This window comes from Delphinus delphis, chromosome 19 (genome assembly GCF_949987515.2).
Source record: "Delphinus delphis chromosome 19, mDelDel1.2, whole genome shotgun sequence".
In the NCBI taxonomy this organism is placed as follows: Eukaryota; Metazoa; Chordata; class Mammalia; order Artiodactyla; family Delphinidae; genus Delphinus; species Delphinus delphis.
Window position 1 is genome coordinate 58,983,165 of NC_082701.1, and position 25,183 is coordinate 59,008,347.

The window sequence follows — 25,183 nt, forward strand, 5'->3', positions numbered from 1 at the left end:
CACAGAGCTACTAAGTGGTAGACAAGGGATTTGACCGCATGCTGCCTGCCTGGCCGGACTACTACCTCGCAGGAAAAGCCTCAGGGAAGAGGTGGCAATTAAGCCGGGCTTGGAGGATTTGGCAAGGTGTTAAACGGGACAGCCATTCCCAACAAAATCCGGAAGGGATGTGCCTAACTAGGAGTTCAGTTCCTTCCTTTGCCCACCATCCCCGTTAAACCCAGGGAGCGATTTCGCGTGTGCACAGAACGAAGACGGAAGGGAAAGAAAGCTGCCTTCCGGCGTGGCATCCCTAGAGCGGATTCCATGGAAACAGTAGCCGGGTCCCAGGTAGGTGAGATCTCGCGGTACTTGAGCGGCGGAAGTGACGTCATCGCCCTCGAGGCCCTCCAGTGGGTCGCCGGTCCTCGTCCCGCGTGCGCCGACTCCGCCGCCGGGTCGCCGGGAACATGGCGTCTGCCCTGGAGCAGTTCGTCAACAGCGTCCGCCAGCTCTCGGCCCAAGGTGAGGCGGTGGGCGCAGGCCGCGAGTCTGCGTCCGGGCTGGCCCGGGGGTCTCGGCGCTTGGGCCGGGGCTGACGAGCGCGCGAGCTGGGCGCCCTCTCCGCCCTGGTCCCGACCCCCGGCCTCCGCCCCCCGTCGTCGGTGCCCCCTCGGTCTCGGCTCCCGGCGGCCCCTCCCGACCTGGCCGCGTGGCGGGGCCCCTCGCGGCTTGGCGCGCACGTCCCCCGGGGGCCCTGGCTCCAGGCTCCCCTCTTGCGGGCGGAGTTGTGACCGTTGTTAATTTTCTTCCTAATTTTCATGCAGTTGGTTCGTTCGTTTCATCACCTGCGTATCGAGCCCTGGGCCCAGAATTAAAGTAGTTGGCCGCTGCTGTAAGGCCTCTTTCCCCACCCTGTTTGTTCATTCGTGGAATAGAAATGGCCCTACTCCGCCGAGTTGTCAGGACTGAGAGGGAGGAACCGTTAAAGTTGCAGGAGCTGCGTGACCTTGGGTAGGCACGCTTCTCTCCTGAGTTCCGTGGGCAGGCGCTGCCCCGAGGTTGCTCAGGTGTGGGGCGCGGTTCTGTCTTGTTTCTCTCGTTACTGGTAGGAGTTGGCTTCACAGGTGAGCCATATTCTCTAGGCGTGAAGAAGCAATCCATGCGTTCGTTCGTGCCACGGACTTAAGTTTCTCCTTCCCGCGGTTCCGTGTGCCTAGAAGCTTTGGGCTGGAGTCCTGTCTCGGTCGCTCGGTGTGCCAGCCGCCTAATTTCCCCGGGCCAGTATCCTTATTTACAAGACAGAACTAGGGCTGTGGTCGTGAGCATCAAGCAGGATCACTTATCTGAAAGCTTTGCACACACGCTCTGTGCAAGTCGCTGCTTTAGGAGCAGTGTGCTGGACAGAGAGGCACAGGACACTTGCCCTGCCCCAGTGTCTCGTGCCTGTGCCCCTGTGCCTCGTGCTTGTGCCTCATGCTCCCCGAATAGCAAACGTTAATGAGCTTGTTTCCTCAGCTCTTATTCGGAATTTTCTCCCATGAACCTTAAGTGAAGGGAATGGCATAATGTCCCAGCTTTCTCTGATTAGAGGACGTTTCATTGGCCCCCATCTGGTTGGGTTCATTTCACACGCACCCTGTGGCCCTTAGGTGTGTCTCCCCTTGGCCTGCACAAAGTGACTGCCTTATGATTTCAGGGTGACCCAGCATTTCTCTTAGGTCTCATCTCAGGATTGGTTATTTAATTGGGGGAAAATCATGGACTGAAATGCTTAATTGTGGGTGATTCAAATCACCGCAAAGAAGCTATTTCATTCCTGCCAGTGAGATCTATAACAACATGATGATGAGTTGGTATTGATATTTCCCAGTTCAACTAGTATTATTACCGTGAAAGGTGATACCTAATGGACTTTCTTTGTTATTGTTTTGCAGTGAGTGTGATAATAATGGAATGTTTATTTTTGGTAAAAATTTAAAAGTATAGTAAGAAGTTCTAGAAATTATCAGAGTTCCTGGCTACAGTCACTTGGATTTTTTAAGCATTATACCATTTGAGTGTTTTTTAAATTTATTTTATTTTTTAGTAAATTTTTATTTGTTTATTTATTTATGGCTGCGTTGGGTCTTTGTTGCTGCACGCGGGCTTTCTCTAGTTGCAGCAAGCGGGGGCTACTGTCATTGCGATGGCTTCTCTTGTTGTGGACTCTAGGTGCAAGGGCTTCAGTAGTTGTGGCACGTGGGCTCAATAGTTGTGGCTTGCGGGCTATAGAGCGCAGGCTCAGTATTTGTGGTGCATGGGCTTAGTTGCTCCGTGGCATGTGGGATCTTCACAGACCAGGGCTCGAACCTGTGTCTCCTGCTTTGGCAGGTGGATTCTTAACCATTGCACCACCAGGGAAGCCCCTAAGTGTTTTTTTTTTTTTTCTAAGTGTTTTTTAATGGGAAAAATCACTCACTTACTAAATAGAAATAGCTGGCATGGGTAGCTTGAAGTTCAAAATGTGAAAGAGAACTGTTGAGGAGGAAACTTGAGAGGTTAATGCCCGTGGACTTATGTGTACCCTCCACCGTCACCAGAAAACAGCTGGTAGGATGTGGGAGTAGAGTGTGGCCGTGGTGTCTGTCATCAGAATAACCCATTAAAATCGGTGAGTCTACACCATCGATAATCATCAGGGAAATGCAAATCAGAGCCACAATGAGATACCACCTCACACCTGTCAGAGTGGCTATCATCAAAAAGTCCACAAATAACACATGTTGGCGAGGATGTGGAGAAAGGGAAATCCTCGTGCACTGTTGGTGGGAATGTAAATTGGTGCAGTCACTGTGGAAAATAGTATGGAGGTTCCCCAAAAAACTAAAAACAGAACTACCATACAATCCAGCAATTCCACTCCTGGGTATATATCCAAAGGAAATGAAAACACTGATTTGGAAAGATACATGCATCCCAGTGCTCATAGCACTGTTTACAATTGCCAAGATATGGAAGCACCTGAGTCCATCAACAGATGAATAGATACAGAAGATATGGTGTACACACACACACACACACACACACACACACACACACACACACACACACACACACACACAGGAATACTACTCAGCCATAAAAAAGAATGAAATTTTGCCGTTTGCAACAACATGGTTGGACCTCGGGGGTATTATGTTTAGTCAAGTAAGTCAGAGAGAGAAAGACAAATACTGCATGTTATCACCTACATGTGGAATCTAAAAAAATACAACAAACTAATGAATATAACAAAAAAGAAACTGACATATAGGAAACAAACTAGTGGTTACCAGTGGGGTGAGGGAAGGGGAGGGGGCAAGATAGGGGTAGGGGATTAAAAGGTACAAACTACTATGTATAGAATAAGCTATAAGGATATATTGTACAGCACAGGGAATATAGCCAATATTTTAGAATAACTATAAATGGAGTCTAACCTTTAGGAGTTGTGAGTCAGTATCTTGTACACCTGAAACTTACATAATATTGTAAATCAACTATATCTCAATTAAAAAAGAAACTTCCTTGGGGGGAAGCCGGTGAGTCCAATTCTGGCCTAATTAGATTCTGTACCTTAGTTGTTAAGACATAATATTGTGGTATTGGGGAAAGGTTGGTGGATCAGTTAGATTAATTCAGCAAGCTGCTTGTTGATTGATTGGGTGCTAGGCAAGCACTGCATTCTGAAGCTGGGGAAGGGATGACTCTCCTGCTGAGTTCATGTGAATGACCTAACACCAGGATCCCGGGGATGCAGAGAGCACAGAGGACAGAGAGCCGTGGGAGGGGGGGCCCGGGCTGACCGTTGACGTGAGTGAGTCGGGTCGTGGGGGTCGTGGAAGAGTCGCAAGGGAGCACTGAGCTTGGAGAGCAGCCGTGCAGAGACCTAAGGCGAGAGCGGGGACGCCGGTGTGTGAGGGGGGGCTCAGGAGGCCAGGCGGGGCCAAGGGGGCGTTTGGAGGGGTGTGATGGGAGTTGCACTTCAGAAAGGTCAGACAGGTGCAGCGTGGGCTGTGGGCTGGACGAGAGAGATGGAAGGAGGCAGACCACTTGGAAGACGGTGGAGTCCAGACAGGAAATGGTGGGGATCTGAGGGAAGGTGGAGGAAGAGAAAGGAGTGGACCCAGAGGCATAGCCGTAAGGTGAAGTCATAGTCCTGGAGGTGCGGCGGTGCTGGCGGTGATGTGAACACTGCTGGCTTGGGGGACTGGAAGCGAGAGTGGAGAAAAGGGGAAACCTTCAGGGGCCAGAGGAAAGTGGGAAGTTTAGTGCTGAGGCTGCAGGCAAGACGTCTTTGGCCCTTCTGGGTCCTCGTCCGAAATGAAGGAGAAGAAATCACCCTCAGGCACCTGCAGGTCTGATGTGTGAAGTCTGGGATTTGACCTCCTTTGGTTTGGTTAGTGGTATAACTGAATGATAGTGTTATTCCTGTTTTCCAGGGCAAATGACTCAGCTTTGTGAACTGATCAACAAGAGTGGGGAGCTCCTTGCGAAGAACTTATCCCATCTGGACACCGTGCTCGGGGCTCTGGATGTCCAGGAGCACTCCTTGGGAGTCCTTGCTGTTCTGTAAGGGCGTTTTCCTCTATGATTTTGTGCACGCTGAACCTCAGCGCTGCACTTTCTGGCTTTGGGGTTTTTTGTTGTATGCAGTAAGCCCTGGAAATGACAGTGAGCTCTTTTGCACAACTAAAGTCACGTTGTAGTAGTTACTTTTAACTCGATGCGGCTAATCATTGCTTTCATTTTTATTTATTTTACTTTTTAAAGTTAATTTCTGTTGGGGTATAGTTGCTTTACAGTGTTGTGTTAGTCTCTGCTGTACAGCAAAGTGAATCAACTATACACATATCCCCTCTTTTTTAGATTTCCTTCCCATTTAGGTCACCACAGAGCATTGAGTAGAGTTCCCTGGGCTATACAATAGGTGCTTTTATATTTTGTTCTGTTTTATCATCTTTTAAAACTCTTATGTTTATACACATTTTGAAATGTATTTTAAAAAATGAATGGCCATCTCAGTTGAGGGCGCTGTAGTTTGCATTTATCTGAGTACTTCTATTCACGTAGTCCACTGGATTCTCCCCATTTTCTAACTTAGAAAGAAAAGAGGGAAGAGTGACAGAACAGGGCACAGGGGCTATACCAAGGGAAGTTACCAGTGATCCAGAGCAGCCTGGCTTCCAATTCCCTTCAGACAAGTTGAAGCTGGTTTTTTTTTTTCCCTTTTTAAAAAAGCTATAGTTGCTGTACAAGTTTAAGCTGTTTTAGGGCCAAGTTAAATAGACGTTATTTCAATTGGTCTGTTGAACTCTTGTGACCCTGCGTCTTTGACAGTTGAATTCTTTTCTCTTGACGTTGTAGTGTTATAAATCGGGATTTTGTGGTTGTTATGAAAGTTGAGGTAATGTAAGTAAACCGAGAAGAAATTGACCTAAAGCGAGGGTCTGGCTCCACTTGCACTGAGGTTCTGAGACAGGTATGCGTCAGGAGGAAGGTGCCGGTCGGAACACGGGCGGCCAGTAGCTCATGTGCCTGTTTGAATGTAAATCTTTATGGATGAGTGAAGTGAAAGGTCCAGTTCCTCAGTTGCACTTGCCACACCCCAAGGGCTCAGGAGCTGCCTGTAGCCACTGTTTCAGACGATGCAGATGTGGAGCAGGGCCTCCGCTGCAGGAGGTTCCGCGGGTTGGGATGGCTGGGGAAGATTTCTGCCGCCTGTGGTTTCCGATTAAAAGAACAGAAAGCGTGATTTGTACACACGTCAGCATACGCGGATGCGCATGTCAAGTGAGGTGATGTGTGTGGAAGCTGTTTGAAACTAGAAGGCGTTTTACGTTGTATATCAGTTAAAGGAAACCTGGGAAGAGCCCCGACCTTGTTTCCAGGTCCCCTGGGTTTGAATCTATGTTCTACTGATGATGAGGTTTGAGGCCCTGAGCTTCATATTTTTATTTATAAAATGGAAATCACAATGCCTTACTGACCTATTGTGAAGCCCAAATGAGATTGTTCGGACACATTTTGATACTTGGAAAGTGTAATTACAGATGTAAGGTGGCATTGTTAAGTAATACTATATAGATGGAAGTACAGATTGAAAGATGGAGAAATTGTCATTAGGCAATAATACCCATTTGATTTTTCTTGAAATGAGTTTAAACCATTCAGTTTTTTGTTCTATTTAAAGAAGAGCTTGCAGTTTACGTGTAAGCAGCGCCTAAGTGGTGGTAGCTTATGTGATTCCTCCCTCGAAACCTCTCCGACCCCCCTTGGTGTTTACGATGGCACTTGGTGGCATCATCTCCCAGGTGGCTCGGCACGGGCCACCTGCCTGAGTCATCCCTCTTCTCAGCGCTCCACTCCTTCTGGGCCTGCCCTGCAGCTAGGTTTTCTCCCAGGTCACCCAGCATCCCCTGGGTCCTGGGGCAGCACTGTGACCATGAGCTGCTGCCGAGGCCTCCGGCCAGCCCGTAGCTTCAGTGTGTTCTGCTCAGGCAGGAAAAGCCCACAGCGGGTTTCTAGGCGAACAAAGCAGTACTGAGCACATTGGACTGCTAAAGAAATCTATTTTTAAAATTTTTTGGTTATGAGTTTATATTCAGTTACTTCACGAGTATCAGGACAACCTGATATTTGGCCTCATTTGACGGAGTTTTCTTTTTTGAAAGTTCTTTTTTGGTTGCATTTTATTTCTTGCCTAACTGCTCTGGGTAAAAGTTGTTCTTTTTTAAGCATATTTTTCTTAATCTCTATTTGTGTCCATGTTCTGTGTCTTGACTGTGCAGAGAACCAGGCCGGAAGAATCTCACAGATTCCAGTTCTTCATTTTTAAAAGTACTGTGACTCCTTTAACTTCACAGAGCATTGGAGGCAGGACGGACAGACGGACGGACGGACTTCTCCGTTTCCCTGTGAGACGCCAGGACAAGTTGCTTCTTTTCTCTGTGTTGTAGGTTTGTGAAGTTTTCTATGCCCAGCGTTCCTGACTTCGAGACGCTGTTCTCACAGGTTCAGCTCTTCATCAGCACTTGTAACGGGGAGCACATTCGCTATGCAACAGACACCTGTAAGGGGAGCAGCTTTTTCTTCTTTTCCACGGAATGTATTCTGCCCTGTAGTCATTTATGTTTTCAATATTTTATTATTGTTGTGTCTAGTTGCTGGGCTTTGCCATCAGCTAACAAATGCACTTGTGGAAAGAAAACAGGTAAGAATGTTATTTGAGTATTTATAGTTCTGTTTCGCACGCCTCTAACCTGCACAGTGCGCTGAGTGTAAGGGTTCCAGCCTGGTGTTGAGACCCTAATGCTCGGATGTACGTGGTCGCTGTGGAGAGCTCAGAGCATCCACTGTGGGGCTCTGACCACAGAAGTGGTGCCTCAAGGGGGAGGCTGCTGCTTGTGTTTGGAACTGCCATTCTAGCACCCTTGTGCTGTAAAATGCCGCTTTTTTGTTTGTTAAACCTTTTAACTTGCAATTATGACATAATTTTAGCTTTACAAAAAAGTTGTTAGGTTAGTATACTTAATTGCCATAAGTGCCCTTCACCCAGAGCCCCCAGCTGTTAGCGTCTTACACCCAGAGCCCCCAGCTGTTAGCGTCTTACACCCAGAGCCCCCAGCTGTTAGTGTCTTACCATACTTGTTCATTCTTTTCTCTTTTTCCTGAGCCCCGGAAAGAAAGTTGCAGATGTGATGCCTGAGTGCCTCAGCGAGTGTTTCTTAGAAATTAGGACAAATTAAGACGTTCTCTTGCATGACTGCAGCACACTGACCAACATGAGGAGATGAGCACTGACCGACTCCTTTAGCAAATCTGACCTGGTTCCGATTTTACCAGTTGTTTCACTGATATCTTTTATAACAGAAGAAAGTCTCAGATCACGGGTTGAATTACATTGTTGTGTGTCTTTAGTTTCCTTTAATCTGGTAAACTCTTTATTTTTTGTGATACACAAGTTGTAATTTGTAAGTTTCTTTTTGATTTGAAATTCAACTTTAAGACTAGTGTAAAAGAGGCTGAAAACAACCGCAAAAAAAAAAAAAAAAAAAAAGAGGCTGAAAATAAAGAGCCAGTTGGTATTTTGTGGGAGCACTACGTAATTATTGTTTGAGGGAGATGGTTAATCCCAAGTCTCTACTGAAAAAACACGTTAAGTTCCTCAGCTATTTTATGGTCACACCTCCTCTCCAAAAGCTGACTGCACCTCGTGTGGTTCTTGGTCTTGTTATTCATGGTCAGGGCAGGAAAACGGTCCGTTTGTGCTTGGAACTGCCATTCTGGCGCCCCTTGTGCTGTAAAAGGGGCTTGTGGTATCACTCTCAACAGCAGTTTACCACCAGGTAAGAGATGTTGCTGGAGAGAATTTACAGGTGACAGCTAGACTGCCCTGTGGGACAATGCCAACATCCTTATCCACAATTCAGTCTCCTAAGCATAGGTCTCATCTGTTGTAAATAATTTGTAAAATTTTTGTTTAGCTGTAAGTATAATGAACTCTTGAGAATGTAATGTTGCTTTTGATTATTGATCTCCAATAATTAGAAAAAGCTTTATGATTTAAAAAGTTGTGCTGAATTACTCTACATATCACAATAAACAGCTTAAGACAACATTTTCTGACTGAATAGGGACAGAAGTTTCGTGAGAGGCTGTGGGACCCTCCTCTTGTGGTTTAGAAGAGCCCATCAGTATGTTACTTTCGTTTCTAAGTGACAGCCTAGGACCCAGCGTGCTGACAGGTGTCCTTTCCGACAGCCCCTGCGCGGAATCGGCGTCCTTAAGCAGGCCATTGACAAGATGCAGATGAACACAAACCAGTTGACCTCCGTCCATGCTGACCTTTGCCAGGTGAGCAGCGAGGGGTTGCCCCGAGTCACGGTTGGACTTGGTGAAGATGGCGCTGTGTTCTAAGCCTCGGAATGTGTAGCTGCCCCTGTTGCTGGGAAGGGAATCTTGGGGCTACTGAGCGCAAACCATCGACTGAGGCCCAGCTAGTCAGCTCGTGATGTGGGGGCAGGTGGGGTGAGTAGGGCTTGTGACCTTAACAATCCCAGTAAGGAGCTCTGGAACCTGAGGACGAACCAGGTGACTTCTTACACTTCAAAGTGTTGTTCATGTATTTATTTTATTTTGTGTGACTCCAAACCCAGATGGCAAAGGGCGGTGGGTATATAATGAAGCCCGTCTCCCACCTGCTGACTGGCCACCCATCCCTTCTCTCCAAAGGAAACTGGAATTAGTAGTTTCTTAGGCATCCTTCCAAAGATGGTTTATGCACGTATAAGCAGATATGTTTATATTTGTCCTCTCTAGTTTTTTAAACACAAATACTAATCTATACAATGTCTTATGTACCTTGCTTTTTTCTTACTGTGTCTTGGAGATGATTCCATGTCAGTGCTTTACAGCTGCAGAGAATTCCATAACATGGGTTTAGCCAGTCCCTGTGGGGTATCTAGATTGTTTCCTTTATGAATAACATGGTATGTGGATTATTTTCAACCACATGTTCTAATTTCACATGGAGACGTGCTCTCTTTTCTCTTTATTTATTTATTTATTTATTGGCCGCGTTGGGTCTTCGTTGCAGTGCACAGGCTTCTCATCGTTGGTGGCTTCTCTTGTTGTGGAACAGGGGCTCTAGGCGCACGGGCTCTAGAGCGCAGGCTCCGTAGTTGTGGTGCGCAGGCTTGGTTGCTCTGCGGCATGTGGGATCTCCCCGGACCAGGGCTCAAAGCCGTGTCCCCTGCATTGGCAGGCGGATTCTTAACCACTGTGCCACCAGGGAAGTCCCCTCTTTATTTCTTCTAAAAACTTTTGTGATGGAGGTGTGACGTACATACAGTAAAGTTTGCAGATCTCAGGTGTACAGTGCGTGCCCTGTGCTGCATCACCCAGACACAGAGCTTTGCTGGATCTTGCTTTCTTGAGCTGCACATTCCCTACACTTACCTGAAGGGTTCAGACATGGAAAAGCAGTGATTGGAGAGAAACTGTTCTTACTTCACCAGATCAGTGAAGAGAAAAGGTCACACTTGTCGTGCATCTGTAAATAGATGGGCTTTGCTTCATTTGTGGAGCCCTTTATGTCATAGCTGGTTAGTCTTTTCTAAAGAAATGCTATTGTATTCTGAATGCCTAAGAAAATGGAATAACATGCTAACATTTAGATCATTTTAGTCAATAAAATGTAAAGCCCGTTATTTTCTAGAACTTTGCGGAATCTGGGAATTTGCTCTTTCTGCTAAAGCCGAAGTGCACCTAGAATGATGGCTTCATGTCAATGTTTCCACAGCTGTGTCTGCTGGCGAAGTGCTTTAAGCCCGCCCTCCCGTACCTGGACGTGGACATGGTGGACATCTGCAAAGAGAACGGGGCCTACGAGGCCAAGCACTTCCTATGCTACTATTACTACGGCGGGATGGTCTACACCGGGCTGAAGAACTTCGAGCGGGCACTCTACTTCTACGAGCAGGTAGTCGGCGCTCCCCCGGGGGCGTATGAACTTGCAGGCTGGCGGCTGGAGCTGCAGAGGAGGGTTCTTTCAGAGGCCGTTTCCCTGTGGCCAGGGGCGCAGGGCAGGGGAGGGATGGGCACTGTGGGGCAGGCTGACCAGGCTTTGCCACGACCCCTGGTTTGGGTTGAGTTGTGTGTGTCTCTTGACTTTGTAGCTTCCTTTGTGTGTGGGGAAGGGATGGAACCGAGTGACCTTTGACGCATCTTCTTGTTCTGAAACCAGATGTGACGTTCGGTTAAGCTTTTCTTTCTTTCATTGTTTATTTTGGCTGCACCGCGTGGCCTGTGGGATCTTAGCTCCCCGACCAGGGATTGAACCCAGGGCCACAGCAGTGAAAGCGCTGAGCCCTAACCACTGGACTGTCAGGGAACTCCCGAGTTTTTGTTACTTTAATAAATGAAACATTCTTCTGGTCTGTAATTCAAAGGGTGTGAAGGAGTACACAGTGAAGAGTGCCTCCCACCTTTGTGTCTGTGTAATGAGACGTATTGCGCAGCTCTGCAGCTTCACTCAGGGTCTAACAAAGATAGACAGTGCTGGCTACAACCAGTGTTTTAGGATAAATTTGCCAGATGTCCATAAGTTCTTTCATTCAGAGCACATGTTCAGGTGATAAAAGACATTCCAAGCCTCAGAGGCGCTCATGGTGTATTTGAGGTGCTGTAGAAGCCCCCGCACAGACCTGTGAGTGGGTGTCGCCTCAGTGAGCGGGAGCTGGCCAGCATCGCTGGGGGCCTAGGGCAGGGTGACCACAGGTGCTGTTGGCAGGGGCGATGTCTTTCAAGGACGTGACTGGTCAGGTAGGACCTTCCAGGGGACTACATTGACTGTACGGTCACAATTTCAGTTCCTCAGAAAACCGCGAGCACACACCCGCAGTGACTGAACGCGCGGTGGCTCTGCAGCCTAGCAGAGGTGGGATGAGCCCGCCGATGGTCTAGGGGTGCCGAGACATGGGCGCGCGGCAGGAGGGTGCGCGGTCTGTCACAGAGAGTTGAAATGTCAAAGACACAGCATGTTCACGTTTACAGCTAGAAGGCTTTTACCTGATAATCCACGTAGTCCCTCTTTTGCCCAAGTGACAGTCTGCTTCATGGCGCTGTGTCTTCATGATGTACATCAGTTCCAGGTAGTATTAGTACCTTAATTTCAGGAGGTGACACAGATTTTGTTTTACTGCCTTTTTAAAATCCAAAAGAACGATGTACTTAGTGAAAAAAATTCAGATCACGCAGCATTATATAAAGTAAAGAGTGAAAGTAGCCTCCTCCTCTTACCCCGTGCCACAGGTGGCCCTGGCAGCCCACTAGCCCCCGGTCGGCGTGGTACTCTAAGCAGGTTTGGTGCTTCGCCATTAAAGCAGTGCTGCGTGTGGATCGTGGCATTTGTGTTCTTCTGCACTTGCATGAGTGTTTCCGTTGAATAATTCTCAGAAGTGCCTTGTAGGCTCAGTGGCTTGGATTTTGATTTGGAACATTTGGGCTGATGTGGGTGTGATAGTTTTGAATTCTTAACCCTCATGAATCCAGGTGAAAAAAGGTGGAAAGGCAGCCTCAGGATGGGAGGAAATATTGGCAGATCACATTTCTGATAAGAGACTTACATCCAGAATATACAAAGATGTCTTAAAACTCAACAATAAAATTTTAAAAATGGGCAGTGGGTTTGAATAGACATTGCTCTAAAGAAGATAGACAGATGGCTAAAAGCAGTAGTCATCAGGGAAATGCAAATCAAAACCACAGTGTGATATCAAGTCACACTAGGATGGCTGAAGTTAAAAAGAGAGCCAGTAACGTGTTGATGAGGATGTGGGGAACTCAGAGCCCCCGTGACTGCCAGCGGAGTGCACAGTGGTGTGGCCGCTTTGCAAATAGTTCTGCGCTTCCTCAAAACGTTAAACCTACAACTTCCAAATGACCTGGCACTTCGCTCCCTGGATTGCACCCGAGGGAAGTGAAGACAAATGTCCACTCAGATCCATACATGAATGTTCACAGCACCATGATGATTCACGTGGCCAGACGCCCGCCAGCTGAGGATCTGAGTACACAGAAGGTGGGGCACTGTTGGCCCATGACACAGATGATGTCCTGACACAGGCCACTGCAGGGGTGTGCCCTGAAAATGTCACCTCGAAGCTGCTCATGAAAGACTACATGAAGCCATTTATGGGACTTCCCTGGTGGTCCAGTGGTTAGGACTCCATGGTCTCACTGCCCAGGGCCTGGGTTCAATCCCTGGTTGGGGAACTGGGATCCCATAAGCCACGCAGCGAGGCCACACACACAGAAAAAAAGCCATTTATATGCACTGTCTAGAGTAGCCAAATCCATTGAGATGTGAAGTAGAGGAGTGGTCGCCTGGGGTAGGGGGGTGGGCGGTGACCACTGACGGCCTGGGGTTTCTTTTTAGGGGGTGAAAATGTTCTGAAATTCGGTAGTGGTGATAGTCGCACAGCTTGGTGAAGACACCAAAGCCCAGTGAGTTGGATGTGTTCAAAGGGTAAATGCTAGAGTTATTAAAAGGTAGTGATTTAGTATAAGTGCTCTTTTCCTAATTCAAGCTCCCCTGCTGTCTTCACTCCTGCTCAGGCCATCGCCACTCCTGCTATGGCTGTCAGTCACATCATGCTGGAGGCATATAAAAAGTATATTCTCGTTTCCTTGATACTGCTTGGCAAAGTGCAGCAGCTGCCGAAATACACGTCTCAAATTGTGGGAAGATTCATTAAGGTGAGTTTTTAAAACAAGATTTCCTAGGTGACATGTTCTGATCATAGGAAATTGTGGTGATGTGTAGCTCTGTCATCTTTTTTTTTTTGCGGTACGCGGGCCTCTCACTGTTGTGGCCTCTCCTGTTGCGGAGCATAGGCTCCGGACGCCCAGGCTCAGCGGCCATGGCTCACGGGCCCAGCCGCTCTGCGGCATATGGGATCTTCTCGGACCGGGGCATGAACCCGCGACCCCTGCATCGGCAGGCGGACTCTCAACCACTGCGCCACCAGGGAAGCCCTCTGTCGTCTTATTCTGCGGGCCCTAGCTCTCCCGGCACGTTAAATTAGCAGATGCTCACTTGCTGGCTGCTGGGCGTGTGGCAGAGCCCGAACCCTCCCAGTCCGTGCACACCGATCGCCTGACGGACCGCGATGTTCCTAGGAATCTGTTTTCACACTTTTGCTCTGGGTGATCATAGCTGTAGATGTTTAAGGTCCTAGAAAAGCAGTGCTGACTCTGTTGGACTCTCACTTTGACCAAGTGCCGGGGAATCTTATTAGACCCCAAGCGCTGCTCACAGAGCTGCTCTTGTTTCCCTGAGGACTCAGCCCTGGGACCACGTGAAGAAATGACCTACTTTTTTTTTTTTTTAAATAATACATGCTCATAGGGTTTTGTTTTTGTTTTTTTTTAAACTGAAGTCACTATCATTCTGATAACAATTTTTTGCTGACCCTCCTTGTACAAAATTCAGAATTTCACTAGATCAGTGTGAGAGTCTTCCTGATGAGAAGATTTCCGTGCTGCCTTGTTGAGGGTGGCCCGTGTCCTTCTCTAAGAGCCCGTCGTGCTTCTCAGGCTCCAGGCTTTTAGTCACATATGGGGGCATGGGGGTGGGTAGAAGGACGCGCAGGTTTGGGGAGCTCCTGGGGTGATTGAGGTGGCCCTAGGAGGAGGGCCTTTGTAAGGTGAGGTCCCCATGACTCGGCCTCCTTCCCCGCAGTTGTGGTTTGTTGGCGGTGATATCAGAGTGGTGAAGAGGGCACAGGCTTCAGGGTGGGGATGCAGGTTTGAATCCGTGTCTCAGGACCACGGACCTACTCGTGGGCCTGGGTCCAGTTTCTCACGTATAAGAGAGAGGGGAATGCGTGCACACGTATAAGATAGAGGGGGACGCATGTGCATGTAGTAAGAGGGCAACGTATGTTCACGTAATGAGACAGAGGGGAACGCATGTTCACGTAATGAGACGGGAACGCATGCGCACGTAATGAGGGCAACGCATGCACACGTATGATAGAGGGCAACGCATGCTCACGTAATGAGATAGAGGGGAACGCATGCTCACGTAATGAGATAGAGGGGAACGCATGTGCACGTAATAAGCTAGAGGGCAACGCATGCGCGCGTGTAAGATAGAGGGCAACGCATGCTCACTTAATGAGGTAGAGGGGAGCGCATGCGATGGTGAAGGCAGCACACCTCTGAGTGCGCCCTCAGCCCTGTTGTCTCTGGTTCCCCCAGAAGTAGCGGGTTGTCCTGTTGCACCCAGTGAGGTATGTGTGAGCGGGAGAGGGAACTGAGAAGGGTGGGAATTTTCCTTCTTTCTTCCCAAAGTGGTTTATCAAGAGAAAAATCAAGAGCCCCTGATGGAGAAAAAAGACCTGTGTGCCTTTACTAACTGTGTGTACTGCACTTGCTGTGCAGCAGTTTGCTCTGTACTACGAAGTGGGAGTTTTTTTTGTTTGACAGTAAACTACTCCATGGTGCATTTCTATCCTTGGTCTTGAAAACTAGGCATTTGCTTTGGGTAAATTATAATTTGTTAGGTAACAGTGAAGGATGTTGAATGTACTTGCTCCAAATTTAGTGCCATGTTTTCTTTTGCGTCTTACACAGGCTCCGTTCCTCTAACTCTCGAATCTGGTTTCTTCCCGCCTGCACACCTTTAGCCTCTTAGCAACGCGTACCACGAGTTAGCGCAAGTTTATTCCACCAACAACCCCTCGGAGCTCCGCACCCTGGTGACCAAGCACAGCGAGACCTTCACTCGCGACAACAACATGGGGCTGGTGAAGCAGTGCCTGTCCTCGCTGTACAAGAAGAACATCCAGAGGCTCACCAAGGTGAGGCCCTGGCCGGGCCCCTCCGACCCTGGGCTCCTTTTCTCCCCTCGCCCCCCTCAGCGCCGGGGCAGCAGCACAGGGTCTCGTCCTGAGGAAGAGCTCTCCCAGCTGACTCCCTAGGGCACTTTGATGGGTGCTTTTGGTCTTTCCAGTGCTGGGGCAGGGTATTTGAGAAGAGGGACAGGTGAAGGGCAAGAGGTAGGAGATATGGCCACCCTGGGAGGTACAGACAGGGAGCCCGGGGGCGTGGCCATGCTGCTCTGGACCCTGCGGCGGGCTGACGCACGCGGGGGCACAGGGCCAGCACACTGGAGCTGGGGGAGGTGAGCCGATCGTGTATTTTCTATTTTCAAGATGAAAATAAACCTAGTGGCTTTTGATGACGGAAAATACGCTTATTATCAAATGTTAAAACCGCCCAGGAAAGTGTAAAAAGAAAAACGAAGCTCCCCACGAGCCAGGAAGGCGTTTGCTGCAGGGAGTGGTAAACCAACAAAGAGCAGCGGCGACCGGGACGGTGCGGCTCTTCTCCTGGGGCTTAAGGACGGGGCTGTGGGGCTCCAGGCAGAGGACGGGAAAGGATGCTGCTCAGTTGATGCGAGGGCCAGGGAGGCTGGAGGGGACCAGGGGGAGGAGGGGCAGCCGGGGAGGCCGCCACTACACGGGGAGAATCGCTCCTGGAGCAGGAGGAGAGGGAAGGGTCACCGCACACGAGGAGGAGGCCCTTCCAGACACTCCAGACATCCGTCTGTAAGAGGAAGATGGAGACACGAAAGAGAGAGCACCTCGAGAAGAGGAAAAACAAATGTCCTGTCAGAGAAAAGCCAGCTGGACCCGTAGGCTAGAAAGACCGGACCTAAAAGATTCAAGGTGACCAGCAGCTGAATTCTCCCCACAGTGTTTTCCATTTGGCCCAGGTGCCAACACAGCTGCTCTAAGTACAATAAGTTTCTATCTCGCCATCGAGAGGAGCTGCTGGGAAACAGCTGCACCCGTAGGTGACTGGTACTGGGAGTTTAGATGGAAAACCAAAATGTGAACAAGGAGAGAAGACAGTGCACGTTCAAAAAAATGTTAAGTTACAAAATGGCGGATGAGAGTTAAATGAAGAATTAGAACTTAGGGAATCTAGTAAGTAGGCATCACTGCGAAAATCATCAGTTAAACTCTTGTGAAATAGTCAACCCCAGTTCGTCACTTTGGAATCAGTTGATAGCTTATGCCGAGAAGTCGGTATGCTTTATATGGAAAGTGCAGTTTTCCATTTTGGATTGGATAAACACGGATCCAGAGTGTGACCAAGCAAACGTGAAGGGCCTTGGGTGGCCAGTCCAGGGCGGGGCAGTGGCTTCACAGTCACCAGCGTCCTGGTCCTACTGTGCTGACTTACCATTGATTTGAGTCCGCTGGGCTGATAAGCCCTTCCCGGCGGCCTTGGGGGGGGCATCACAGCTGCTGGTGGGCAGGGGCGCCGCCATGGAGGATGCGTGGCGTCATGCCGTGGTGCCAGAACAGTAGATGGGGCATCAGAGGATTTTCCAGCCAGGTTAGTAGTCTGCTATTCAAAGGGCAAAAGAATCAGGCTTTTAAAGAAGTCTCAGCAGGTGTACTGCATGTGGGTGTCGGGATGAGAGGCTGCTGCAGGGCCACCAGGGAAATGGGCTTATCATGTGAGGCTCAGATCTGCTCCACATTCATGTTTTGTGGGCGTCTCTCTAAATCCCTCTGCTCTGTGTGTAGACACCCCATTAACTGTAGTTGGGATCATATTGTATGTGCTGTCCTGTACACTGCTTTTTTCACTGTCTTCACCTTGTTTCCATGGCAATGTAAGCCTGCACCACAATGACTGTACATCATACTCTGTTGCACAGATGGTCAAACTCACTCAACCAGTCCTCTTCTGGTAGACATTCCAGTGGAAGTTTCTCCTTATTTTGAAATGGGGAAAAGGACAGTTCCGGGTATTTAGAAATGTTCACTTTTGAGTCCTCATTGGCGCTAAACTACTTAGATACTTCTTAGGATTAACAGTAGTTTCATTTGCAGAGGGCATGCTACTCTTTGAACTAAAGTATATGTATCAGTAGAATTCTCGGTCATTGACTTATCAAGAGTTTTCAACATCACAGTCTTAACATGGCCTGCTGTGAAGATGCCATCATTGTAAATATTGCCAGCTGCCCTAAAGGAAGAGCTCTTCTAATTTGTTCCTGGAAGGGGGCCTTTTCATCAGGGCCCAGGCAAACCCATGATAAACACTGGTTTCCTTTTAACCCCCATTTGTTTACACATTCTAGCTTTGAATTTTGAAGGACGAATGTGATTTTTTTCCATTTTATATTATTTACAAGGTAATATGTTTACAATACGAAATTCAAAGACACAAAAATCTCCATCCAGTTCCTATACCCCAGCCGGCCTTTTCTTTCCCCAGAGGCAGCCTGGTGTCACCCGCTTCTCGGATATCCTTCCAGAGATCATCTGTGCACATAGGCACATGCACTCATACGCATGTGTGCTGTCACACGTATGCACTCTTTCCTTGTACACAGATGTGAGCGTGCTGTAGACCCTGTTTTGCATCCTTTTTTATATTTAACGATGCACATGTCTTGGATTCTTTTCCAGCTCATAAAAAGTGTCCACACCCAGTAAGTTTTTTACAACCGTGTAGGAGTCCATTCGTGTAATTGTGCTGCACTCAGCCAGTCCTCTGCTGACGGACTTCTAGGTGGTTCCAATCTTTGCCGTTGCAGGCGGCGCTGAAATGGCGGTGCACACGTCATTTCAGATGTACAGGACACACGTGTGGGATACTGCTTAAAAGTCATTAGTCCTCTAGAAAACTGATGCTGAAACCTTAGTTTATCCATTGCATGTCATCTTCACAACAAAAAGTTGTCTTGTACAGTATCGGAAAGCTTTTCAGAGACTCAGTAGAACACTGTACACATTTAATAAAATTTCTTTCCTCAGCATTTCTACTTGTGATTAATTAACTTCTGAATTTCAGACCTTTTTAACGCTGTCATTACAAGACATGGCAAGTCGTGTGCAGTTATCTGGACCTCAGGAGGCAGAAAAGTATGTCTTGCACATGGTGAGTGTGTTGCTGTTTTTCAAAAAGTAATCACTGTATTTTTGTCCTTGTAAAGGTAACAGGTGTTTACGATAGAAAATCCAAAGGAGGACGAAGGGGGCCCATCCAGCGTCAACCACTGTGGACATTTTCGTCGATTTCCTTACAGTCTTTGGGGTTTTCCCGTGACATGTACTCATGTGTCGCACACAGTGGTGTCTTAGCAGTGCTCCGTATTTATATTTTCATTGTCACGGTTTTTGTGAATATCATTTAAAACACTCATGAAATACTTCAGATAATACAAAGAGACACAAAGCAGTGCTGCTCTGCCTGCTGGTCTGTGATGAGCCCACGGACGAGCCATATGTGGGGCAGGGCCCTGCTGCCCTGAGGAAGTCCTGTGCAGCGAGGTAGGGGCCTGGTGACCTCATGGGTGGCAGTCTGACTCACCCCCCTCCTGGGTGGTGTCACCCCGAGACCACACTCAGAGCAGATCCCCACGCGCTCAGCTCCAGCTGCAGATGGCAGATGTCACAGGACACCTGAGACCCATTTACTTCCCAGTTGTAACTCCCCACTCCCCAAATTTAGATGGGCATTTATTTATTTATTTGTTTTTTAAAGGTTGGCATTTTTATATTTATTTATTTATTTACTTACTTTGGCAGGGCTGCATTGGGTCTTCATTGCGGTGTGCGGGCTTCTCATTGCGGTGGCTTCTCTTTTTGCCGAGCATGGCTCTAGGCACGCGGGCTTCAGTAGTTGCGGCACGCGGGCTCAATAGTTGTGGCGCACGGGCTTAGTTGTTCCACGGTATGTGAGATCTTCCCAGACCAGGGCTCGAACCCGTGTCCCTTGCTCTGGCAGGCAGATTCTTAACCACTGCGCCATCAGGGAAGTCCCTGGATAAGCATTTAAATGACTATGTGGTAACCCACCAAGTTGAAATAGCATCATTTAGTTATTCTGTTACACAAACGCATGCCTCCGATCTGATCCCCAAGAGCAAAGCTCTGTCCTTAGCCCGGGTCAGGCACGTCTTCTCATGTAGAAAGTCAGCATTCTGTGTTTTCTGCTAGTGATCTCCCCTGTGATGTCAGGAGTGCTGCCAGGTCCGGATTAGGAGTCATGAAACTGTTTTCAGTGTGATAATGGAGTATTTTCTTTCCATAGTTCAATTTACAAATGTTTGAAGGTTTTTTCCTTCAACGTAATCCTCCAAACACAGAGACACACATCCCAAACAAACAAAACCAGTCCCACCTCCCCAGCCTCGGAGCGCCTGCTGAGAGCACCTTGCCGCCCACAGGGTTTCGTCCCGTGGGTCAGCCGCACACCTCCCCGGACTTGCTCGTCAGCGGTGCGGACACAGCTAGCGAGGTGCTTGCCCAGCCCAGACGGACCCTGACAGGCTCCAGACCCGCTGGCGGTGTTCTATCTGCCGGAGACACGTGGCATTTGCCAGGGCAAATGTCTGAGGGCGCTTCTGGTCGTCACAGCTGGGGGTGCTACTCACATGTAGCGGGTAGAGCGGGGGGCACTGCTCAAGCTCCCACGATGCAGAGGACTGCGCCCGCCACAAAGAATTGTCTGGCTCAAAACGTCAGGCCACACCTGAAAAATCCTGCCCTACCGTGTAAAATTTATGAAGGCAGGGGTTGTTCTTTAAATAAGACTCAATTTTTTTACAGTGGTTTGAGGTTCATAGCACAATTGAAGGGAAAGGACAGGGTTCCCCGCCCCACACGTGCACAGCTTCCCCTTATCAGTATCCCTACCGGGTGGGACAGTTCTTAGCAACTGACAGCCCTACACAGATGTGTCACCATCCCAAGGCCTTAGTGCACATTAGGGTTCGTTCATGGTGTTGGACGTTCTGTGGGTTTGCACAGGTGTATAAGGACATGGGTCCATCATCATAGTATCGTGTGGAGTATTTTCATGGGTTTGCACAGGTGTATAAGGACATGGGTCCATCATAGTATCGTGTGGAGTATTTTCATTGCCCTGAAAGTCCTCTGTGCTCTGCCTATTTGTCCCTCTCCCCCTCCCCCACCCCCACTGATCTTTTTATTTTCTCTACAGTTTTGCCTTTTCCAGAATGTCATATAGTTGGAATCATACAGTGTGTAGCCTTCTCAAACCTGCTTCCAGCCCTACCTCTGCCTAGAAAGGTTATTATTATCCTGATCTCTAACGGCCTAGTTTTAGTCACGTCCTACTTTTGAGTTTTATATAAAAGGCAACGTACAGCATATGTACTGCGGGGTCTGGCTTCTTTTGCTCAACACCATGAGATTCATGCACAGTGTTGCGTATCATCGTAGTTGGCTCATTTGCAGGGCTGCAGCGTTGCACTGTACGAGGCTGCCTTTCCGTTCCCATCAGGGGACGCTTGGGTTGTTTCCAGTTGTAGTTACTACAGAGAGTGCCACTGTGGTGAGCCCGGTGTGCATGTCCTTCCCCTTTGTGAAGAGGCAGCTCTCTTTGCTCATGGGGTCAGAGTTACGCCTTCTGTTTAGTGTGTGTTGGGCTGTTGGTGTTTCATTAACTGGGGCCCATCCCTTTCCAGGATGGAAAGGAGCAGACCAACTCAGGCAGCTCAGTTCCACTGTGACAGACCACTGTCACCTGGGGAGCAATTTGTTAGAAAAACACCTGTTTGGGATTTTATTGGCTTCTCGCTTTTTACTTCATGGACAGGATTTGGCGATGAAGTTCAAACAGATAAATCCCCAGTTGTTGATGCGAAGAACAAAGACCTTGAAACTGCCTTGGAATCAACATTGGCAGAAAAGTTTTCTTAAAGGACCAGAAGACAATTTCTACTGGGGTGAAACAAAAATGTGTTAGGGTTTCACTTTTTAAAATGCAGCGGCAACGTCAGTTATATCTCACAGAAATTTTCTAAAGATGTAAGGGCACTTCCGAAACGTTATACTAGAGAAGCAAGACACGGAGACCATATACTGTCTGACTCCATTTATATGAAACATCCAGAACAGGCGAATCCATGGGGCAGAAAGTAGCCTAGTGGGTGCAGGAGGCTTGGGAGGAGGGGAAATGGGCAGTGACTGCCTAAATGGGGCGGGTTCCCCGTGGGGGCAGTGAAATCTTTTGAAACAGGGTAGAGTTGGTGGCTGCACATCACAAGTGTAGTTGAATCCTCTGAATTGTTCACTTTAAAATGGTTAATTTGGGACTTGCCTGGCAGTCCAGTGGTTATGACTCTGCGCTCCCAATGCAGGGGGCACAGGTTCGGTCCCTGGTTGGGGAACTAAGATCCTGTATGCCGCATGGCCAACTAAATAAATAAACTAAGTAAAGTGGTTCATTTACCTCATGTGGATTTTACCCCTTCACACCTGTCTTGCTGCAGAGCACGTGATAGGTATTGAACAGGTATCTTTGAATAAGCAGGTGGTGCTTCTAAATCCACATGCAGATGTATTTATTGCTTTCTGTGATTTCTCCTGATTGTGTTGAAACACTGCATATTCACATCGTTTTGGGGTCTAAACTGCTTTCCTGATTTTTCTTTTATAGATAGAAGATGGTGAAATTTTTGCAAGTATTAATCAGAAGGATGGGATGGTCAGTTTCCATGATAACCCTGAAAAATATAATAACCCCGCCATGCTTCATAACATCGACCAGGAGGTAAATATGAATGCCAGGTGTTTTGGGCTGATGTTGAGGATGTTATACCTGAAACACTGACTCTATATTCCGAGATAATTTTAGCTCTAAATACGGGTAGTTCCCAACTAGTTTTCTAAGAACATCTTATTTCTTAGAAAGTTAATTTCAAGGTGGACTCTCCCAGGTTGTACGATTATAAGTAGATGGTGGGTTAGCTTATTTGTCTAGCTCACCAAAGCCTCCTTCAACTCCTGAAACAGTTGAAGGGTCTTAGAATCGGTACGGTTTTATCCGTACCCAGTGGCCACCTATACTGTAGAGCCTTCAGTAATGTGAATCTGGAGCCCCAGCTCAGGAAGTCAGGAATCTCCTGTCTCTGCTGGGGGAGAGCGGGCAGCTGGAGGAGCCGAGCCGTCCGCGGTTGCCCCTGGGCAGCAGCGTGGGCCCCGGAGCGCATCCTGCTCCGAGTGCTTGCCGGGATCTGGACATGAGCCAGGAGTGTGTGGGTGGTCTGGTTTCTTACCTCTGTTTAGGCAAACGGATTGAACTGAACAGCTCCAGAACCTTCGAAGCAGTATGTCTCCACAGTCTGTTTTTGGCAATTCCAAGTTTTCTTTAAAAAACCCTGAAAACGGGAAGGTTTTTTTTGTAACTCATGTGATGGCAGATGAATATTTTTAGGTTTCACTGCAAAAGATGTCAGCGTGTTTGATGACGGGGTGCTGCCCCAGGTCCTGCTGTACTGTGTTGCTGACGGAATCCAAAACTTCTGACTCCAGAATTCATCTGGCCCCAGGGTTGTGACCCTGTAGCACCCACAGTAATAGTCTAGGCTAAAAAGGTGAAGTTGCCCTAAACCCGCTCACTCAGCGCATCCACACCTGTCTGCCACGCAGATGCTGAGGTGCATAGAGCTGGACGAACGGCTGAGGGCCATGGACCAGGAGATCACAGTGAACCCCCAGTTTGTGCAGAAGGTGACTGGGGCCCCCTCACTCACGGAGTGGGCTGGGCGGGGCGGGGTGGCATCCTCCATCAGGTGTGTGAGCTTGTGCCCAGAAGCCATATCGGGGAGGCTCACAGAGACATACTCGTTGGGGACGTTTCCAGACTCCAGGCTGGAAGTGTGTTTAGGGATGAGGGTGGGGGTCCTGGACCTGCCTCCCCTGCACACGGGGTGGCGTCTTCGGGGGCGTAGGTGTCCGGGGCTGGCGGGAAACCCTTGGCCAGGGCAGACAAGTGCACTGCCTCTCTCCCTCCCTTCCAGAGCATGGGGTCACAGGAAGACGATTCGGGAAACAAGCCATCCAGTTATTCCTGAAGCCAGTGCCTCTCCTGAGTTTCAAAGAAGCCTTCTCCGTGTACGGGGCAGGTGTCGGGAAGGCAGCAGGGAGGACCAGGCCCGTCTCACCTAGACACTAAGGCGGTGTGTTTTGTTTTGACGTCTTCGGTCCTGTGTGCTTTCAGAAAACCATTCTCTCTGCAAAGAAAGGAAAACGTTTTCAAACTTTAAAGCCTGTTGTGGATTTATTTATCCTCAGATTAATGTGGTTATTGCATTAAATCTACCTTTTTGTTTTAAATTATTTGAACATTGGCGTGTCTTCTGTATCACTTTTTTCCTCAGAAAAGCTTTTAACAAACATATTCATTGTGAATAGGTACAGATTTTAGGAATTATTGGAAGATGTGAATCTAAAGTTGATATCAGGGGACTTCCCTGGTGGCGCAGTGGCTAAGAATCCACCTGCCAATGCAGGGGACACAGGTTCGAGCTCTGGTCCGGGAAGATGCCACATGCCGTGGAGCAACTAAGCCCGTGGGCCACAGCTACTGAGCCTGAGCTCTAGAGCCCGTGAGCCACAACTACTGAACCTACGTGCCACAACTACTGAAGCCCACGCGCCTAGAGCCCGTGCTCCACAACAAGAGAAGCCACTGCAGTGAGAAGCCCGCGCACTGCAATGAAGAGTAGCCCCCGTTCACCGCAAATAGAGAAAGCCCACAGGCAGCAACGAAGACCCAAAGAAGCCCAAAATAAATTTATTTAAAAAAAAGAAATTTTCCCTCTATCAGTGTGGCAAGTTACACAGTCTTGTTTTTATGAAAACAATTGGACAACTTCTGATTTACCTGGATCTGAATTAAAATCACCTCAACTGTGTTCGAGAATTCTAGTAGTTGCCAGTCATGGCTATTTAAGGAAAAAGTAACTTTCTTGTGGGCTCCTCACGTGGACACTACTAGATTCTTCCCCGAATAGTGATTCATTGAAACACCGCGTTATTTTGAAACTTTGATTTCCAGAGGGCCCGGTGTTTAGGGCCTGGTCCCGCGTTCGCAGGGCGCTCACGTGAGCCCCTCCTGTCGGGGTTGGGGAGGAGGGCCCTCACTCCCGGCCCTCACACCTGCCCTCGTGTGTTCTCTTGGTTCCGTGGCTAGAGCTCTGCAAACCTAGCAGGCCCCCCTGCAGTCGGCTCAGGACCCTGGCAGGGTGCTGGGGATCCGCCTCGCTGCAGCCCCCGTGTCCACGTGGCAATACAGCCCAGGAGGCAGGCCTCCCCCTCCACAAACCGTCGGGGACCCAGTTCCACTGGGCACCTCCTCCAGCCGCCTACATTCTATGAATCCCTTGGGAGACTTTTTTCCCTTTTCTAATGTGTGGTTAATGGCTCTGCTACATTGTTTCTATTCAACTGGCCAGCGGTTTCTCTCCACAGCAGTGGCTTTTGAAAATCTTGGGTCAAGATGAGTGGCCTCGTTTGTTACTAGAAGTGAGCATGAGACCCCACATGCTGAGCAGATGTTGCCTGGCACTGCCTGAGTCTCGTTTTTGAATAGTTACCAGAATCTGTTTGCGTGAATAGTTAAGATAGCCTCAGCCATTCCTTGGAGTTAATTCTCAGCAGCAGCTCCCTTTGTGAACACGTTCACTTATGAATACCTGTAGCATTTTGATGGTGCCTGAAGATGGTGAGCTTGCACCTAGGCAAGTAGGGCAGTTTCTGAGGTCCAAGGATGTAGCCTGGGGTTGGTGTTCATTAGTGGACCTACTGTTTCTCTGTGGACTCTTAAAGTGTGTCTTTTC

The 25,183-nt window shown here is 48.6% G+C and overlaps 1 protein-coding gene across 1 annotated transcript; it reads left to right on the forward strand.

Moving 5' to 3' along the window:
- Positions 1-351: 351 nt before the first annotated feature.
- COPS3 (COP9 signalosome subunit 3) lies at positions 352-23,681 on the forward strand. The gene is made up of 12 exons (XM_059998418.1): positions 352-504; positions 4,443-4,572; positions 6,960-7,072; positions 7,164-7,213; positions 8,764-8,856; positions 10,304-10,483; positions 13,120-13,260; positions 15,195-15,368; positions 18,385-18,471; positions 22,000-22,113; positions 22,992-23,072; positions 23,363-23,681. The coding sequence occupies exons 1-12, from the start codon at positions 450-452 to the stop codon at positions 23,414-23,416; spliced, it is 1,272 nt and encodes a 423-aa protein (XP_059854401.1). The 5' UTR covers positions 352-449; the 3' UTR covers positions 23,417-23,681.
- The last annotated feature ends 1,502 nt before the right edge of the window (positions 23,682-25,183 follow it).

What these genes read in the sequence shown, in the direction of transcription:
- COPS3 (XM_059998418.1), top strand. Translation starts at nt 450, where the DNA reads ATGGCGTCTGCCCTGGAGCAGTTCGTCAACAGCGTCCGCCAGCTCTCG. An exon ending in TCGCTATGCAACAGACACCT is followed by an intron (nt 7,073 to 7,163) that starts GTAAGGGGAGCA and finishes TGTTGTGTCTAG; the next exon opens with TTGCTGGGCTTTGCCATCAG. An exon ending in CACTCTACTTCTACGAGCAG is followed by an intron (nt 10,484 to 13,119) that starts GTAGTCGGCGCT and finishes ACTCCTGCTCAG; the next exon opens with GCCATCGCCACTCCTGCTAT.